Genomic DNA, 20,133 nt, shown 5'->3' on the forward strand with positions numbered 1-20,133 from the left:
GCCCAGGAGTTTGAGGCTGCAGTAAGCTATGATTGTGCCACAGCACTCCAGCCAGGGCAACATAATGAAACTCAGTCTCAAAAAAAATTGAAAAGAAAACAAAAGAGTAAATAGCCTTGGAGTAGGAATTTGTAATATTTATCGAAAGATTAATATCACTAATGAAGGTAAACTATTAAATCAACCAAAGAAAAGGGTAGTATAAGTACAAATGTGTTAAAATGTCTCTATGCAAAACCCATCAAAATGAACAAAAAGAACCAAAAATGGAAGAAAATTTTATGTGCATCAAAACTGAGCAACATCTCCAACTTTGTACTACAAACTTCAAGTAAGCACAAACAATTGAATTAAAACACAACTCCACTGCCCAAAAACCCAGTACAATGCTACTTTTCTGAATTTTCTATAATAAAAAGTAGGTAGAAAAATAAACACAACATGATAGTTCTTTTCTAATCCTCAGGCACCTCTCCAGATATATCATCCCATCCAAGGCATGATAAATTAAAATTGAAGGCAACAGAAAAAATAGTAGCTTCCACCACAAGCCATCAGCTAGATATATCTTCTCCATCAACAAAGTTATGAGACTTCACCTCCCAAGGAGAAGAAACCAATTTCTTTTCATGTGTACATCCTCAGTAGGCAGCACAGGTCTTTGTACATAACCAATCGAAAAATATTTGCCAGTGGTTTCTCAAGACATCTCTTTTTATTTATTTTATTTATTTTTATTTATTTATTTCTTTTTTTTTTTTTTTTTTTTTTTTTTGGTTTTTTTTTGAGTTGGAGTCTTGCTCTGTTGTCTAGGCTGGACTGCAGTGGCACAATCTCGGCTCACTGCAACCTCTGCCTCCCGGGTTCAGGAGATTCTCCTGCCTCAGCCGCCCAGGTATGTGGGATTACAAGCACCCACACCACACCCAGCTAATTTTTGTATTTTTAGTAGAGACTGGGTTTCACCATGTTGGCCAGGCTGGTCTCGAACTCACCCACCTCAGCTTCCAAAAGTGCTGGGATGGGATTACAGGCATGAGCCACCGCGCCTGGCCAATCCATCTTGTTTTTAACAAATACAAGTAAATAAATAAATATTTGCTAAATTAAATTGTTACAGCACAGCATGCCCCTCCCCCTCTCCCAACACACACAGAAACCCTAGTTTCCAGGCTTCTGATCTAAGAAAACCTTCTCATGCACGTTTTATAAAAGCTAACTTTGGCTGAGATTCAGATGCTGGTAGCAAGAGGGTCTGGGAGACACCCATCCCCACACAGCCATTTACTTGGGGGCTTGGGGTTTGTTTTGAAGCTAGAAAGTGGTTGGGAGATTTCTGGGTGGACTGTGGAAGCATGGAAGGGCAAATGCGCCTCTCCTAGCGTGACCTAATGTTCAGGCTCCAGATATCAAAAGAGCCTGTGTCCACGGAAGACTTGCAAAGGAAAACAGCTGGCATGAAGGCCAGTCCCTCTGCTGACCTGTGGTGCAGCTTCAGCCCCCTGGGAGCCAGGGGGCCCCCCAGGGATAAGTGTGGTACCCTGGAACCAGCCAGGGGAGATGGGTTTCTCACTGAGGACACAGGGGTACAGCATCCTTGGATGGTTTGTGGGTAACCAACCATGAAAGAGAAGCCTCGGTAAAAGAAACCAAGAGACCTGGTCCTGCACAGTCTTCCCTGAGGACATCCCATCGTGGAGGGCAGTGTCAGAGGCAGGGGCAGGGAGGATCAGGGCAGTCCTGGCTGGACCTCTCTGATAAAGTGACAATCTGATAAATGCCTGGGACACACCTGTGTTTTCCATTGTTTTCCTAACCATCTGAAAAAGTACTTTTCTTTTTCTTGTTATGAATACAATGAGAGACGGGAAATTTCTCAAAGAAGTTGCCAGCCTTGGTACTGAAGACATGGGAATAAATAATTTCCTTTTCATCTTTTCTTCCCTTTGCTCCTCCAGCATGCTTGGTTCCATAATAAACATTCCATCTCAAATGATCACCATGTTGTGTAAGACAAGTGGTCTGGTTTATCTCCACATTTACGTATGTATTGGCTTTCTCACGCTCACTCTCTCTTTCTCTCTCTCTCTTCCCCACCCCGCCCCCACCCACCCCCATCCTCCTCTCTCTTCCCTCTCTGGTTTCCTCTTTCTCTCTCTCTATAAGAAAATGTTGCCTACAAGCTTTTAGACTTAGCAAGAAAATAGCATACTCAGCTGGGCAGTGGCTCCTGCCTGTAATCCCAGCACTTTGAGAGGCTAAGGCAGGCAGATCACTTGAGGTCAGGAGTTTGAGACCAGTCTGGACAACACGGCAAAACCTCATCTCTACTAAAAATATATTTTTAAAATTAGGCGGGCCTGGTGGTGTGTGCCTGTAATCTCCGCTACTTGGGAGGTTGGGGCATGAGAATCGCTTGAGCCTGGGAGGCAGAGGTTGCAGTGAGCTGAGATCACACCACTGCGTAAGCAACAGAGCAAGCCTGGGCAACAGAGCCTGGACAACAGAGCAAGACTCCAGCCTGGGCAACAGAGCAAGACTCTGTCTCAAAAAAAGAAAGGGAAAGGAAAAGGAAGGGAAGGAGGCCAGTGCAGTGGCTCACACCTGTGATCCCAACACTTTGGGAGGCCGAGGTGGGCGGATCACTTAAGGCCAGGAGTTCAAGATCAGCCTGGCCAACATGGTGAAACCCCATCTCTACTAAACACACAAAATTAGCCAAGCATGGTGGCGCACACCTGTAATCCCAGCTACTTGGGAGGCTGAGACATAAGAATTGCTTGAACTCAGGAGGTGGAGGTTGCAGTGAACTGAGATCACGCCACTGCACTCCAGCCTGGGTGACAGAGCGAAATTCTGTCTCAAAACAAAAAAAAAGAGAAAGAAAATAGCACACTCAACATGTGGATGCTGTTCTGACTCTTTGGGGCCTGCATCAAGGATGAAAGTTTGTTCCTCGCCCTGTCCTAAAGGGGATGCGTGCCGTGGGGCTATCCTGAAGAATTCAGTTCAATGCGCCATCTGCAGCCTATCAGCCAAGAGTCAGAAACACCGTGAGGCCACAGCTCCATCTCACCCACCCCCTCGCCAGCCCCTGCTTTCCTGCATTCACCGAAACACCTGCCTCTGTCCCTCAACATTCCTAGAACCTTCACTGTCCTCTGAGGTCAGCGATGTATTTAAAGCACTTGTTTTCATCCTGTTCCCATCAGTAAGATTTAATGTAAGACACTCAGAAGGGAAATTCCACTCTCTTTCCTTCTGGGAAATGAGCAGCTACATTGTCCAGACCCAAATCCTTAGCCTAACACATCTGCCAAAATTCAAAAGTTCATGATTTTACCGAAATAAGGCCACACACATCTTACGCAACCACGAGTATCTGCACATCAACACATAAGCGTCTCTTTTTTCCTCCTTTTATAAAAGAAAGGGGTTGGGTTTTTTGTTTTTTTTTTAACTCTTTCATAAGATTTAAGCAACTTGATTTTTTTATGCTTCTTTAAAATTACAAATCCTTTAAAGTGGGTAGGGTTGGAAAATAGGCATCTCAATGAACATTAAACAGCTCAACAATGTCCCCTGGTGGCCATGAGCACAGAGAGCGGGAACTTGAGCCACTAAAGCTCTATTCAGCCTACACAAAACAAGGTAGGAGTAAGTGTCTCAACAAGATGAAACCCCCTCCCCTTTACTCAAAAAAAAATGCGCGATGGTCCTTCAAACTAGAAAAGCACAGCATCCAAATATGATAAAGACCACAGAGTAGGAAATGGAGACGGAGTCGCTATTCATTTTAATAAGTCACCACAGAAAGAAATGCCCAAACTGAACACCACTTGTCTCTCCAGCCCAAAATGTGGGGAATTCTTTTTGGTGGCCAGAATTCATTGCCTAACCAGACATCTCCTCAACACCAATACCATCCACTGGCTGTTATTTTAAAATTCTGGGCTGTTATGCTATCTATCAGTACCATTCTTACCCACTGAGGGTTTAATGTAAAACATACAGACAAAAATCACTGTCTTCAGGAAGCTCCTATTTTAGTAGGAGAGAAAGAAAATTTAAAAAATATAAGTTTTTAGAAAACGCTCTAGGCTGGGCACAGAGACTCATGCCTATAATCTCAGCACTTTGGGAGGCGAGATGGGAGGATCACTTGAGGCCAGAAGTTCAAGACCAGCCTAGGCAACATAGGGAGACCCTCATCTCTACAAAAAATAAAAACAAAAAAATCCCTTTTGTAATTAGCCAGGCATGGTGGTGAGCGCCTGTAGTCCCAGCTACTCAGGAGGCTGAGGCAGAAGGATTGCTACAGCCCAGGGGCTCAAGGCTGCAGTGAGTTATGATTGCACTACTGCACTCCAGCCTGGGTGACAGAGTGAGACCCTATCTCTAAAAACTAATAATTAATATTTTGTATTAATATGAAGCTCTATGAAGAAATTGAAGCAGGGTAAGTAGATACAGAGTAATAGCGTGGAGGCTGGTGATGGCAGTTGAGCAGGCACCTGAACAACGATGGAGAAGCCATATGTTGACAGTGTCCCAGGAGGTGTGAACTGCAAATGGAAAAGTCTGGAGGCTGGAAAAACTTTGACCCATTTAAGGAACTGCAAGAAGGCCAGGGAGACAGCTGAAGCTTAATGGGAAAGGAAGAGAGCAGGGGGAGATGAATTAGAAGTAGGCAGGGGCCAGATGACATGTCCTATGGTGAGGAACTTGGATTCCATTCTAACTTTAATGGAAACTCACTGGAGAGTTTTGAGATGGTGCTGACATGTTCTCAAATGCATTTTTAAAAGATCACTCTGAGTGCTGAGTGATCTTTGAAAGTTATGGTGAAGACTAAGACTAACGTCCAGAGTGGGAGGTATATAGGCAAGAGAAAACCAGTTTTAAAACTACAGCAGGAGTCCAAGCAAGAGGTTGCTGTCTTGGATTAGGGTAGTTGTGAAAAAGGCACAGATGGGGAGAAGTGGTGGAATTCAGAATATATTTCAGACAGCAAGCCAACAGGGCTTGTTGACAGATTAGAAATTTGGGGATGGGATAGAACCAGTTAGGACTTGTTTTTGGCCTGAACAATTGGGTGAACAGAAATGCCAATAACAGACAGAGAGTAACAGAAACAGAGAAGCCTGGGTGGAAATAGATTTGGGGGCAAGGGCAGAAGTGAGAAATCACAAGTTCCGTTTGATTTGCCTATTAGATGTTCAATAGGACATGTGTAGAAGTTGGGTGGATATATGAGTCTGGTGCTCAAAGGAGAGGCTGGGACTAGAAATTGATTTTGGAAATCCTCTGCATATAGGTAATATTTATAGCCATAAGACTGGTTGAGATCACCTAAGCAGAAAGGGTAGATAATGAAGAAAAGGAGGCTGAAGAGGGGTCATAAAAGTAGATGGAGCTAGCAAAGAAGACTGACAGGGGACAGCAAGGCAGAAGGAACCAAAACTAAGGGAGGGGGGTTTCAAGAGGGAGAGAGTGTCAACGCTATCGAGGAAATCAGATAAGAACAAAACTGGCCATTGGCAAGACAGAGATCAAACGAAGAGCCTTTCAGTAAAGCAATGAAGACGTATGTTTCCCAAGTGGGATGACTGAAAGTGAGAATAGGAGGTAGGGCTGTGGAGCCTACAGAACAGCCATTTCTTTCAAGAAGTTTTTATAGAAAGGGGCGGAGAGAAGGCAAAGTAGTTGAAGACAAATATGGGCTCAAAGAAGATCTGTTCATTTTTTCTTTCTTTTCGTTAATAAGGGAGATGTTGCAACATGCTAGGCAATGCTGGGGATAATTCTATACGAGGGGAGGTGTTGATCAGGGAAGAAGGGATGGGATCTAATGCACAAGTTGAGGGGATGGCAGCCTTACACGCGAGCAGGGACAGGAGGGGAGGCAGAACAGGATGCAGGGAGGAACGGCAGGGCTGAGGGTGGGAAGTCCTCACCTGACTACTTCTAATTTCTCAGTGAAATAAGAATCAAGAAGCTAATATGCTTAGTATTTGCTCAGAGCGTGTGTGAAGTGGGGGTCACAGATGTGAAGAGGGAGGAGAAAATGAGTGGAAAGTGAATTTACTGGGGCCCTATAGCCGGAGGACTGCAATCATTCATTGTCCCCTGATGGTAATCTACTTTTTTTTTTTTTTTTTTTTTTTTTTTTTTGAGATGGAGTTTTGCTCTTGTTGCCTAGGCTGGAGTGCGATCTCAGCTCACCACAACCTCCACCTCCTGGGTTCAAGCAATTCTCCTGCCTCAGCCTTCCGAGTAGCTGGGATTACAGGCACCTGACACCATACCCAGCTAATTTTTGTATTCTTAGTAGAGACGGGGTTTCACCATGTTGGCCAGGCTGGTCTCAAACTCCTGACCTCACATGATTCACCCTCCTCAGCTTCCCAAAGTGCTGGGATTACAGGTGTGAGCCACTGCGTCTGGCTAGTAATCTACTCTTAAAGTACTTGCAACAGGATGCCAACTAAATATTACTGAGAAAGAAACAGCCACAAGCGTTTTTTGTTTAACTACAAAGTATTTTAAATGCTTTAAATATCCAGAAGGTATATAACCAGCACCATGGACACACTACCCACATTTCATCAATGCTGACATTTTGTTTCAGGTATCTTCCCCCTCCCCCTCCCCATAGACCTCCCCTGTGGTTATCAGGTATCTTTTTAAGAATAAAACATAACAGGCTGGGCGCAGTGGCTTACACCTGTAATCCCAGCACTTTGGGAGGCCAACGCAGGCGGATTGCTTGAGCCCAGGAGTTCGAGACCAGCCTAGGCAACATAGTGAAACCCCATCTCTACAAAAAATACAGAAATTAGCCAGGCATGGTGGCCTATACAACTATAATCCCAGCTACTCAAGAGGCTGAGGCAGGAGGATCATTTAAGCCCAGGTCAAGGCAGCAGTGAGCCATGATCGTGCCTCTGCACTCCAGCCTGGGCAACAGAGCAAGACCCTGCCTCAAAAAAAGAAAAAAGAATAAAACATAACAGTCACAGTTGTAAGCGCCTTAAGGCACCTCTCCAATTCCATGTCCTTTCTCCTCTCCCTGTTAAAGTTCATTATATGAACGATAAAAAGCAACAGTTCCTCTTTATCAGGACCTATGAACAATTCTGCGGTAACTCTGTTAATCCAAATGCTGTTATTCAAGATTTACCTGTTATCTGGGTTGTCAGGGAGATGACCACAGGAAGTTCCGAAGACAGAGCCCGGAGACTGACATTGTAGTTGGTACCCGGACGCAGGTCCAAGCATACCTCGGGATCTCGGCTGCTGCTACTGATATTAAAGGTCATTTCCTGGGCAAATTCCTTCTGATACCATCGCTGGCCCCAAATGTGGAACTGAAACATAAAAAAGCTCACTGGGTGAATGGTTGGCCTAAAAGGCTTTAGATGCCTTGAAACCTCCCCTTTTCCTTTTTCTTTCTTTCTTTCTTTTTTTTTGAGATGGGGGCCTCACTCTGTCACCCACGCTGGAGTGCAGTGGCACGATCTCGGCTCACTGCAGCCTCAACCTCCCAGGCTCAAGTGATTCTCCCTCCTCAGCCTCCCAATAGCTGGGACCACAGATACATGCCACCACATCCAGCTAATTTTTGTATTTTTTGTAGAGACAGGGTTTCGCCATGTTGCCCAGGCTGGTCTCAAACTCATAAGCTCAAGTGATCTGCCCACCTCGAATCCCAAAGTGCTGAGATCACAGGCGTGAGCCACCGCTCCCAGCCCCTTCCCGTTTTCATGAGCTTTCTTCCTCTCTCTCTCTCTCTCTGGACTCTAATATTTCTTCAAAAGGTGAAATGCAGCAGTAAGCAAATATTAGAGTTGCAATACTATAAATATTGTACTTAAAATATTATTTGTATAATAAATATATTTTTAAATAAAAACACACAAAAGGCTGAGGTCCCAATACTGGCAGCTTTCTCCTTCTTGTTCTCACACATACAGTGCACATACACAACAAGAAAGTCTATTGGCAAAACTGCAGGAGCAAGGACAAGAACATTTTCCTAGAAAGAATATTAGGAATCCAAACTAAGCAGGACCTGAATTAGAATACTCGTAGCTGGTCTGCTAGAACCTGAGAACGGTTTTTCTCCTCTGCCTGCCCGCTTCTGGTGACCCTACCCTTTCCTTAACCACCCTGACACTTTGGCCAAGAGATACCCTTTTGTTTTGTTCTTACTTAATTTCTTCTAGTAGAAGCTCATCCCAGTCTTCCCCCCCACTTTTTTTTTTTTTTTGAGGCAAAGTTTTGCTCTGTCACCCAGGCTGGGGTTCAGTGGCACAATCTTGGCTAACAGCAACCTCCACCTCTTAGGTTCAAGCTATTCTCCTGCCTCAGCCTCCTGAATAGCTGGGATTACAGCTATGCGCCACTACGCTCGGCTAATTTTTATATTTTTAGTAGAGACAGAATTTCACCATGTTGACCAGGCTGGTCTTCACTTCTGGCCTCAAGTGATCTGCCCACCTCGGCCTCTCAAAGTACTGGGATTACAAGCGTGAGCCACTGTGCCCAGCCACTGTCTTTAAATACACAGAAGTGGCCATCTTCTTGCTTCTTGATGCAATTGCCACAGTAAATCGTCTATTGATAATGATAGTTACAGATGTAGATTTTTAGGTTTGTGGGTATTTTAAAGCCTCCCACATAAGACAACCATCTATAAATACAGTAACTTTCAGTCACTTACTAAATACATCTCCTCCATCTCAGCTGTCTTGATGCTTCTCCATCTCAAGCAGGTTTCATTAAATCCTGAAATGTTACTGATGATCTGTTTTACTGCAGTGGAAAAGAAATGAGAAATCAATTTACACTCTTTAGAAAAAATGCTACATTTTAATTGAGCCATTTTTCCAAGGATAAGTGTTAGCATGAGTTCAACAGTATTTTAATTTAGAAATTAGTGATAGCAGTCTCAAAGAAATACCACTTTTATATCTAGGTAAACTCAGTCTTGACGAAAGATTTCAGATCCAAAGATACCTAATCGGAGGACCCCTCTTAAGAATTATTTGAGTGGGCCAAGCGCAGTGGCTGACGCCTGTAACCCCAGCACTTTGGGAGGCCGAGGCGGGCAGATCACTTGAGGCCAGGAGTTCGAGAACAGCCTGGCCAACACAGTGAAACCCCGTCTCTACTAAAAATACAAAAATTAGCTGGGCGTGGTGGTGTGTGCGTGTAGTCCCAGCTACTTGGGAGGCTGAAGCAGGAGAATCGCTCGAACCTGGGAGGCGGAGGTTGCAGTCAGCAGAGATTGTGCCACTAAACTCCAGCCTGGGTAACAGAGTGAGACTCTGTCTCAAGAAAAAAAAAAAAAAAAGAAAAGAAAAAGGAACAAAATTATTTGAGTCTATTTACTGCAAGCTTCCTTGGCTTACTAAGCTAAAATTGCAACTGTTTGTCCTGGACCTTGTATACCCTCATTTATATAAATAAGTGTCGGTTCGAAATTCTGAGCTAAGAGCAACATTTCAGCAGAGAATTGCTCCTTGAGGAACTGAAAAAAGTGCTTTTAAGCAATCAGTTTTTTCATGAGGAAAAGAATAGGAGGTGGTGGGATTCTCTTGGTTTGGGCTTCCTTATCTCTTGTGAGCAAAGAAGTATTTCTCGTCCTCTGCTCAGTTTCATAGTAATCAATCTAAAAGACAGTTCAGATCTGATACAGTTTAATGTGGTGGTACACCCATCCAAGTAGTCAAGAAAGACTATGTATTCAAAACCCTGACATCAGAGGTTACTTCCTTCAATAATGATCTCTGTCCCTAAAGTGGAAATAATAGAGTAGACTTGCTAAGAAGTTTCACAGGAACACTGTGATGATTAACGAGTGATAAAGACAACTCCCAAATTACCTGAAAAAAGGAATGTCTCATGAAAGGTAAGGCTGTATTTTGTAACCCCCTGGCCTGACAGGTTCCTACGAATGAAGCCAAGTTGGTAGACATGACTCATGTCTATGGATTGGGCAGCTTGGCACAAAGAAAACCTGTACAGGTCACAAGCTGTACCTCAAATGTTGCAACACAGAGCAGGTAGGGAACAGGAGGAAAAGATGAACAGGTGGTAAGGAACAGGAGGAGTACAGATGATTCCAGGTTAATGCAGACCCACAGCTGGGTAGAGACAGGTTTGGAGATTAGTAGTAGTGGTCCAAAGTTACACTTTTGAAACTTTCAAAATACAAATAACTCCAATAGTATTTAAACAGTTCTAGACTATACAAAAAGGTGGAAGGGTCGCCAAATCATTTAATATGACTAAATAATCCACAATGCCCAACCTGTACAAGGATGGCACAGCCAATCACTAAACATTCTATGCCAAATTCACTTGTTAATATAAATACAAAAATCCAAAATAAAATATTAGCACAAAGAAGTCAGTAGTACATTCAAAGAACAATACACTACGACCAAAGATTTATTCCCAGAATACAGAGAGGATCATTATTGGAAAAGCTATTAATAGGTTAAAAAAGAGAAACCATGTGGTTACTTTTATAAATGGAACTGTTAATACATTTAATATACTTTGTTAACTTGAAATCTTAGTGAGCTAGGACTTCATTTGACAGAAACGCCTTAGTTTAATAGGGTTTATAAGAAACCACCACACTCAGTGGTAAAGCAATCAAGCAATTTCTAGTAAAGTTAAGAACAATACAAGGATATCTGGTCTTGTAGCTATTACCGAGCCTTATTCAAGAGATTCTAGACAATGCAGAAAAAGGCAAGAAAAAAAATGAGCTATAAATGCCAGAAAGAGCAACAAATGATACAACTGCCAGTAAATCTAAGAGACTCAACTAATCAAATATGAAACTGTTTGAAAATAACAGAAAGGCAACATACAAAAACTGATCATTTTCTATCTATCTTCAAGAACAAGTATGGTAGGTTAAATAATGACCCCCACCCCCCACCAGCATGTCTACATCCTAGTCCCTGGAACCTGTATGTTACCTTACATGGCAGAAACACTTTGCAGAGGTGACTAAGACAATGAGATTATCCTGAATTCTCCAGATGAGCTCAATGTGATTACAAAGATCCTTATAAGAGAGCAACAAGAATATAAGAGTTAGAAGATTTAAGAACGGAAGCAGAGGTTAAACTGATGAGCTTTAAATATGGAGGATGGAGCCACAAGCCAAGGAGTATTGGCAGGATCTAGAAACTGGAAAGGGCATGGAAATAGATTCTCCCCTAGATACTCCCTGCCCCTGAAGAAACACAGGCCTACTGACACCTTGATTTCAGCTTAGTGAAACTGATTTCACACTTCCGACCTCCAGAACCATAAGACACTAAATTCATGTTGCTTTTTGTTTTTGTTTTGTTTTGTTTTTTTGAGACAGGGTCTTGTTCTGTCACCCAGCTTGGAGTACAGTGACCTGATCATGGCTCACTGCAGCCTTGACCTCCTGAGCTCAAGTGATCCCCCTGCCTCAGTCTCTCGAGTAGCTGGGACCACGGGCACATACCACCATGTCCGGCTTATTTTTTATTTATTTTAATTTTTTTGTAGAGACAGGGTCTCTATGTTGCCTAGGCTGGGCTTGAACTCCTGGGTTCCCACCTCAGCCTCCAAGCAATCCTCCTACCTCAGCCTCCCAAAGTGCTGGATTACAAATGTAAGCCACTGTACCCAGCCCTCATGTTATTTTCTGCCACTAAGTTTGCAATAACTTGTCATACCAGCAATAGAAAACTAATACAACAAGTAGCAGAATATAATAGAAAAATAAAAAGATCCGTATTCATGAGATGGGATATCACAAGCAAACTTCAAATACCTAGAAATAAACCTAACTAGAAATGTCCAAAACTTACACGAAGATTTTAAAGAATTTTTTTTTTTTTTTTTGAGATGTAGTCTCTCTCTGTCCCCCAGGCTGGAGTGCAGTGGCACAATCTCAGCTCAGCGCAACCTCTGCCTCCTGAGTTCAAGTGATTCTCCTGCCTCAGCCTCCCAAGTAGCTGGGACTACAGGCATGCACCACCACACCTGGCTAATTTTTGTATTTGTAGTAGAAACAGAGTTTCACCATGTTGGGCAGGCTGGTCTCGAACTCCTGACCTCAAGTGATCCACCCACCTTGGCCTCCCAAAGTGCGGGAATTACAGGTGTGAGCCACCGCCCCCAGCCACCACAATTATTTTCTTATCTCATAGAACTAGTTTATACTGGTTGAAAAAGCTTTTACAGACCAACATAGATATTAAATTTTAATTGTATATTATAAGACAAAAATATAAGCAAAATTAATTGAGACATTCCTAAAATTTCTTCACGGTCAGACTATAACAATCACTTCTCAATTAAGAGTTGTTGGTGTCTATATTTTTCCACATAATAACATCCTATGTGCTATCTATCCAGAGTTTGGTGAGGCAGTATCTCTTCAAAATGTGCTTTTTTTTTTTCCCCCAGAACTTTCTCACCATCCACTGACACCCATTCTGATGCTGAAAGTTGATCTTATATTTTGCTGTTCTGTTCCCATTGTGCTTTACATATTATAACACTGTGTCTCAATGTCAAATCATAATGAAGATTTTTGGAAAAAGTTTTAGTAGGCAATTGATCTTAAGACATAAATGGCACCACTAATGTCCATAACTAAATAGAAGTGACAGCACTATGAGCAACTATGACCAATATGATGCATAGGCGGATAATGACAATTATGTTCTTGGCAGCCACCTGACTGACTGTATAACAATTGTAGGATTTCATAGATATCAAAATGTGAAAAAAATATGCCTCTGAGAATCAATAAAACAATATATACAAGTATATTAACAGTAGCATTGTCTGTAATAACAAAAACTTGAAAGGGAAAAAAATACCCAAATAACCTTCTATAGAGAATAAGTTAATAAATTAGTATACCTTTATGTGATAGAATACTGTGCTTCCCTCAAAGAGAATGAGATGACAATATATGCATTGGTATATATCCTGAAGTATGTCTACAGGATATTGTAAGGCCAAAAGTCAAAGAATAAAATAAAAAAGCAACATGAAGAATAATATATATATAATTATTTCATTTTTTGAAATTACACACACACATATGCTCAAGTAACCTAACAGTAGTGGTGAGTCTGCAGCTCCTTCTGCTCACAGGAAATGTCTCACTGGCTCAGTTCAGTTCCACCCGGGTCAGGGAGTGACATTCTCACTCTGGGTTCCCTTCCCTCCATTCAAGGACTTAACAGTTTGAGCCACAGGCAGGTTGCACCCATGATGCGTTCAATGAGGAGAAAAGGATCCCCAGTAGAGCTCATCCCAAGTCCCTTCCTAGTGCTCTCAGATCCTTTGCTATGAAAGATACGTGCGGTGGTCTCTCACACAAATCTTCCTTCTCTAATGCATTTTTAGTGGTTACTCTGTGTTCTCTCTCTTTTCTCCACCTACTGGGCCAATCTAATCTAGAATCCTGAAGTTGAAAAACCAGAACTGCAAGAATGCCTCAAAAAAGAGAAAATTAAGCTCTTAACAAAACTTTGTTTCTGCTTCATTTGTATGGGTAAGCAACTCTTGGCAAAATCAATCACTATTTCCTGTCTGCTCCTGTAGTACCCTGCAAATACCTCAAATATGCTTTATATATTGTATTATTGATCTTTGTCTATCACCCCCATTGAACTGATAGCTACTTGAAGAGAGAGACATCTTAATCTTTGCACTCTCAGTGTCTAGGGCAGTGATTTAAACAATCACAGCAGCTGTGATTGTTCAAATGCAATCAGCAATAAGGGGAAAGCTAAGCAAATGGTATTGCATTGACCCAGTGGAATATAAGTACTCTGAATAAGACATGCTTTCTGCCCATAACATGCATTTCATCTAGGAGAGAAGTTATGGCCTATATAAGTATAGTTTTAAAAACAAGGGAGTATATAATAAATGTCAGAAAGCAAATGTAAGTAATAGTTAACATTTGATAGACATTCATCGTGTGTCAGGTATTGTGCTGTTTCTCCATGTGCTTTAACCCATTTGGTCTTCACAACAAGCCCACGATATGGATATTGTTATTCCCATGTTCACAGTTAGGGCAACTGGGACACATAGAGGTGAAATAACTTGTCCAAAGTTAGAGATAGTAAGTGGCAGATCTGGGATTTGAATTTAGATCATCTGACTCCAGAGGAACTGTGCCAAACTACTACCTATACTTCCTGTTAAAATAGTACTTCCTGTTAAAATAGTACTTCCTGTTAAAATAGTACTTCCTGTTAAAATAGGTTATGGGAATTTGGAAAGAAAGATACTTATCAGCTTGAAAGGTGGGAAATGGAGATCATGGAAGAAAGAAATCTATGAACTCAAGAAAAGGGAGTGGGCTCCAGGTAGAAGAAATGGCATGAACAAAGACACGGAGGTGGAAAAGTTAGCACGTAATATATTACCGATCAGAGTTCCAGTCATCAAAGATAATGGTAGCCCCTTAAATATAACTCACTACGCATCCTCCAAAATATTTTTCAGATCAGCAAGAAGATCAAATAAAACAACATATGCAGTAAGCCGAGATTGCACCACTGCATTCCAGCCTGGGTGACAGAGTGAGACCCTGTCTGAAAAATAAAATAAAATAAAACAACATAAAACAGAAGCTGTCATCATAAAAGGAAAATAGAAAACATTACAAACTTTAAATTACTGTTAAGACTGGGTACAGTAGCTCACACCTGTAATCCCAATACTTTGAGAGGCCGAGGTGGAAGGATTGCTTGAGCCCAGGAGTTTCAGACCAGCCTTGGCAACATAGCGAGACCCGCCCCCTCACCACAACCCATCTCTACAAAAAATAAAAAAGTTAGCTGAGCATGGTGGCAGGAGCCTGTAGTACCAGCTACTCGAAAAGCTGAGGTGGAAAGATTGCTTGAGCCCAGGAGGTCAAAGCTGCAGTGAGATGTGTCCTGCCAGGCTGGGTGACAGAGCGAGACCTCGCCTCAAAAAAAAAAAAAAAAAAAAAAAAAAAAAAAAAAAAAAATTCTGTTAAATACAAAAATAAATATGAAATTCCAGCAAAATTATCTCTCAATCTCCCACAAGTCCTTGTGAAGAGCGAGGGGTGGTAGAAGGGATGTGTGAAATAGAAAAGAGGGAAGCAAGGTGGCCCAGAGTAAGCTAGGTTTACTCCCAGCAAGAGAAACTCCACTCTAACTATGAAAAGAAAGAAAGAAAGAGAGAGAGAGAGAGACCTGGTGTATAGTCAGAGCATTGACTACAAGGAAAGGATTAAAAGTCCAGGAGTTGTCAGGTAGTGGTAAGAAAACGGCATTGCTTCTGGGAAAGAAAAGGATAAAAGGGAAGGAATGGGTGTCCTTTGGAGACTAAGCAGTGGTGGGCAACAGAAGCGAGAGGGAAATGCAAGATCCTACAAGGCAAAAGAGAACCTAAAATGAGAAGAACACATGATTCATGCCCAGTCTTATCAAAAAAAAAAACAAAAACCTTTAAAGAAACTGCATTTCACTCAGTGACAGAAGAGGGCACTCTTAACCTAGAAATCTTGTTAACCATCCTAAACCAGCAATTCTGTCCTGGGAATTAATAGACAAAAGCAGTTTGTATTTTATATATATATACACATATATAAAATATACATATATAATAAACATACACAAAATATACATATATAATATACATATATATAAAATAAAAACAATGCAGCTTGTAAAAAGCTCTACATTTTTTTAAACCGACAAACTGGGGTGGAGGGGGAGTCCTATACATTAATAAACTGAAATAAGTATCCTCAAGCATTTGGGGATATGAAGAAAACTCCTTGAGTCAGAAATTTTAAAACTTCTTTTTTTCTTTGTTGAAATGAAGTCTCTTTCTGCCGCCCAGGCTGGAGTGCAGTGGCACGATCTCTGCTCACTGCAGCCTCTGCTCACTGAACCCTGCTGGGTTCAAGTGACTCTTCTGCCTCAGCCTCCTGAGTAGCTGGAATTACAGGTGTGCGCCACCAAGCCTGGCTAATTTTTGTATCTTTAGTAGAGACGGGGTTTCACCATGTTGGCCAGGCTGGTCTTAACTCCTGACCTCAAGTGATCCGCTCACCTCGGCCTCCCAAAGTGCTGGGATTACAGGTATGAGCCACTGAGCCAGGCCTAGAAAATTTAAAACTTAAAACATAAATGGACACAAAAAATAGGGAGGAAATGAAACAGGTGACTGAGTTCAGGAAAAAAAAAAATGAAAATACAAAATCACATAAGAAATAATAAAGACTAAATTTCATGTGCCTAAAGAAGGGTAGATTGAATAAAAGGCATCGAAGAAATATAGGAAAACAACTGAAAATAATAAAAATGAGATCAAAAAGAAGTTAAAAGGGTCAAAAATAAAGTGAATGAAGTGGAATATAGGCAAAGATCCAACATATGTATAATTAAATTATCTGAAGAAGATAAACAAGCATGAAACAGAATTAGTGTTTAAAACTATAATTCAAGATAACTTTACAAGAATAAAGAGACCTGAGTAGAAATACTAAAGGGATACACTGGGTACCTGTGAAATCTGACCCACAACAATTAACCCCAAAATGTATCCAAGTAAAACTATTAGATTTTAAAGATAAAGGAAGAAATCCTCAGGGTCTTCACTCAAAGAAATAAACATAAGATCCAAGGGCAAAAGAATTGGGCTGCATCAGACTTCTCAAAAGCTACATAGAAAGCAAGGCAACAAAAGAACTGAATCTTTTTAAGACACTCAAACCAAGAAAGTGTGAATTAAGATTTTTATATCTAGCCAAGCTACCTTTCAAATATCAAAGCTATACAGAAACAATTCTAAATATCCAAGAACTCAAGGAATACTGTGCTCTTAAGGAATCTACTAGAAAATGAGCTTCATCCAAGAGATAAACTGAGGAAACTTCAGTAAAAGGATTGGTGATAAGCATTTGCTATATTCAATTGTAGCTCTAAGACAAAAATAAAGATGGGGCGAGGTGGAAGAATGATATATAAATGCTATATGTTTTCATAAAGTAGAAATAATGCAACTGAAAAACTGAGAGGAAAAGGGATGCAGAAAAAGGAAAATAGAATAGTTGATTCAATAGTTGAATGTCATAAAGGCAATAATGAATTAAAGTATGGCATTAAAAACTGTCAAACCAGGCCAGGTGCAGTGGCTCAGACCTGTAACTCCAGCACCTTGGGAGGCCAAGGTAGGAGGATCACTTAAGGCCAGGAGTTCAGGACTAGCCTGGGCAATACAGGGAAAACCTGTCTCTACTAAAATAGAAAATGAAAATAACAAAATTAGTCAAGCATGGTGGCTGTAGCCCCAGCTATTTGGGAGGCTGAGGTTGGAGGATCACTTGAGCCCAGGAGTTCAAGGCTGTAGTGAGCTATCATCATGCCACTGCACTTCAGCCTGGGAGTGAGACCACATCTCAAAAAACAAACAAACAAACAAACAAAGAAAAAACTGACAAAACAGCTGAGTGTGGTGGTTCCCACCTATAATCCCAGCACTTTGGGAGGCCAAAGGTGGGAGGATCACTTGAGGTCAGGAGTTTGAGACCAGCGTGGGCAACAAAGAGAGACCTTGTCTCTACAAAAAGTTTTAAAATTAGCTGAGCACAGTGGCTTATGCCTCTAGTCCCAGCTACTCAGGAGGCTGAGACAAAAGGATCACTTGAGTCTGGGAAGTTGTGGTTACAGTGAGCTATGATCAATCCACTGCACTCCAGTCTGGGCAACAGTGCGAGATCCTGTCTTAAAAACAAACAAATGAACAAACAAACAAACAAACCTGACAAACCAGAGGGTGAAAAGTTAAATGAGAAAACAGAAGAGAGGGCGTTTTTTAAAGGTATAAAGGTAACCACTAGAAAAATATAAACCTTCCTTTAAAAATTAATAAATAAAGCAAAGAAAATCCATCACACAGAGAAAGAAATGCAGAAAATATAACACAATACATATAGCAGTTGTAACATAAAATAATAGGATGGAGTTGAAACTATAAGAAAGTAAGCACTGCAATCCCTATATAAGACAAAGTAGAATTCAAATCAAAAAGCATTAAATATGACAAAGGACAATTTTTAATGCTAAAAGCCACAAGTCACAATGAAGATATAGTACAACCACCTTTGTAAAGCAAAAGAAAGTATAAGAAAGGATATAATAGCTATGAAAGCAGAAACTGGCCAGGCACAGTGGCTCACACCTGTCATCCCAGCACTTTGGGAGGCCAAGGCGGGTGGATCTCCTGAGGTCAGGACCAGCCTGGCCAACATGGTGAAACTCTGTCTCTACTAAAAATACAAAAATTAGCCGGGCATGGTGGCGCATGCCTGTAGTCCCATCTACTCGGGAGGCTGAAGCAGGAGAATCGCTTGAACCCGGGAGGCGGAGGTTGCAGCGAGCTGAGATCACGCCACTGCACTCCAGTCTGGGTGACAGAGCAAGTCTCCATCTCAAAAAAAAAAAGAAAAGAAAGCAGAAATTAATGATATAGAGCGAGAATCAAGAAGTTTTATCTATAAAGGGCCAAATAAGTAAATATTTTAGGCTTTGCAGGCTGACATTCTGTCACAACTACTCAACTCTGCCTTTGTTCAGTAAAACTATTTATGAAAACAGGTGACAGGCCAGATTTGTTCTGCAAGTCATAGTTTGTTAATCCCTGATATTGTGAGACAGAAAAAAAATAGTAGATCCAATTAATAAACCAAAATCTTAGAAAAACTAATAAAATAAACAAACCACTTAGCTAATTTAATCTAGAAAAGGGGCAGAAAATAAAGATAAAGGGAGAAATGATCACTGAGACAGAAGAAAATTCAAAAAGTTAAACAAAACTACTTTGCAGATCAGTGTACAAATAAATTTTAAAACGTAGATGAAATAGGCAATTCGTTGGAAAATCTGGTTTACCAAAATTGACTCCATTAGATAGAAAAAGCTTAAACCGACCAATTTCCATAGAAAAAATTGAGAATGTCATCAAGGAATAACCCCATAGAAAAGCCCCATACCCAGATCATTTCACAGAATTTGATGGATTCTCCCAAACCATCCAAAATCAGATAGTCCAAATGCTATGTGAATTGTCCCAGGGCATAAATAATGAAGGAAACTTTAAAAATTCTTTTTATGAAGAAAGGAAAATACCAATGCTTAAACCTGATAAAGATAGTGTCAAAAAAAATAGAGAAAAGTATAGACCAACATTACTCATAAATATTGGTGCAAAAATACTAAAGAAAATATTAGTGAACAGAATCTAACACCACATACGACAATACACAATGACCAAGTGGGATATATTACAGGAAGGGGTAGGAGTGCGAGAAAGGGAAAAATTTGAAATTATATCAAATTTAAAAATTATAAGTAAATAAAAGTTTTTAAAATATCTTGTAGTTAGCTTTCCTTTGCATGGTACTAAGGAATATTTTAGACTAAAAAGTATATGACCCTTTCTCTGATTTCAGCCTAGGAGAGAACAGTTTTGGAGTCTGTGTCTATAGGCATGATTAGAAAATGAAGGCCCTGAAAAGAATGAGATGAATCTATTGCCTTCAGAGCCACTTAGAACCCATTTAGCGGAAGGCTCCAATTCTAAACAACTTATTCATCTTTATGAGTAAAGGTAATGGATATGGTCCCACTGAGCTTGATCTACAAGGTCACTATCTTATCTGTTAAAAGAACAAACATTTACTCTCTCCATACTTGGCATATTCAGAAGATTGTACATTCCTTGTAAAATATATACCAATTTCTGGCTTGACCAACTGCAAGTAGGGGTTTCTCAGGCTAATGGTTTTTAAGAAAAGGAGGTAGACTTCAGGTGTAACTCTTCAACCACAGAATACTGTTATAACATTTATCATTCTGTGGAAAAATATCAGAAACAACATTAAATGATTTATGGTCTTAATTATCTTTTGTTTGGACTTTAATTCTGTGAACAGGAATCCGTTATGGGGGAAGTTTTATATAGTCCACGTAGATCTCAAATTATGCATGCTGTTCAAAACCTGCAGCAGAAAGCCACCTTAAGAGTAATGGTTTTCTACTAGGGCTTTACTCCCCGGGAAGA

At 40.9% G+C, this 20,133-nt stretch overlaps 1 protein-coding gene across 5 annotated transcripts in view; it reads right to left on the minus strand.

Moving 5' to 3' along the window:
• The window catches only part of SUSD1 (sushi domain containing 1), a 137,067-nt gene that overhangs the window by 30,664 nt on the left and 86,270 nt on the right, over window positions 1-20,133 (minus strand). For all 5 annotated transcript variants that reach the window (XM_063714362.1, XM_024252820.3, XM_054520450.2 and 2 more), the window contains 2 exons: window positions 8,726-8,817; window positions 7,184-7,370 (listed from right to left, as the gene is read on the minus strand). In XM_063714362.1, coding sequence (XP_063570432.1) covers window positions 7,184-7,370; window positions 8,726-8,817 — 279 coding nt within the window. The remainder of the gene's footprint in view (window positions 1-7,183; window positions 7,371-8,725; window positions 8,818-20,133) is intronic.

Source organism: Pongo abelii, chromosome 13 (assembly GCF_028885655.2).
Source record: "Pongo abelii isolate AG06213 chromosome 13, NHGRI_mPonAbe1-v2.0_pri, whole genome shotgun sequence".
Lineage (NCBI taxonomy): Eukaryota > Metazoa > Chordata > Mammalia > Primates > Hominidae > Pongo > Pongo abelii.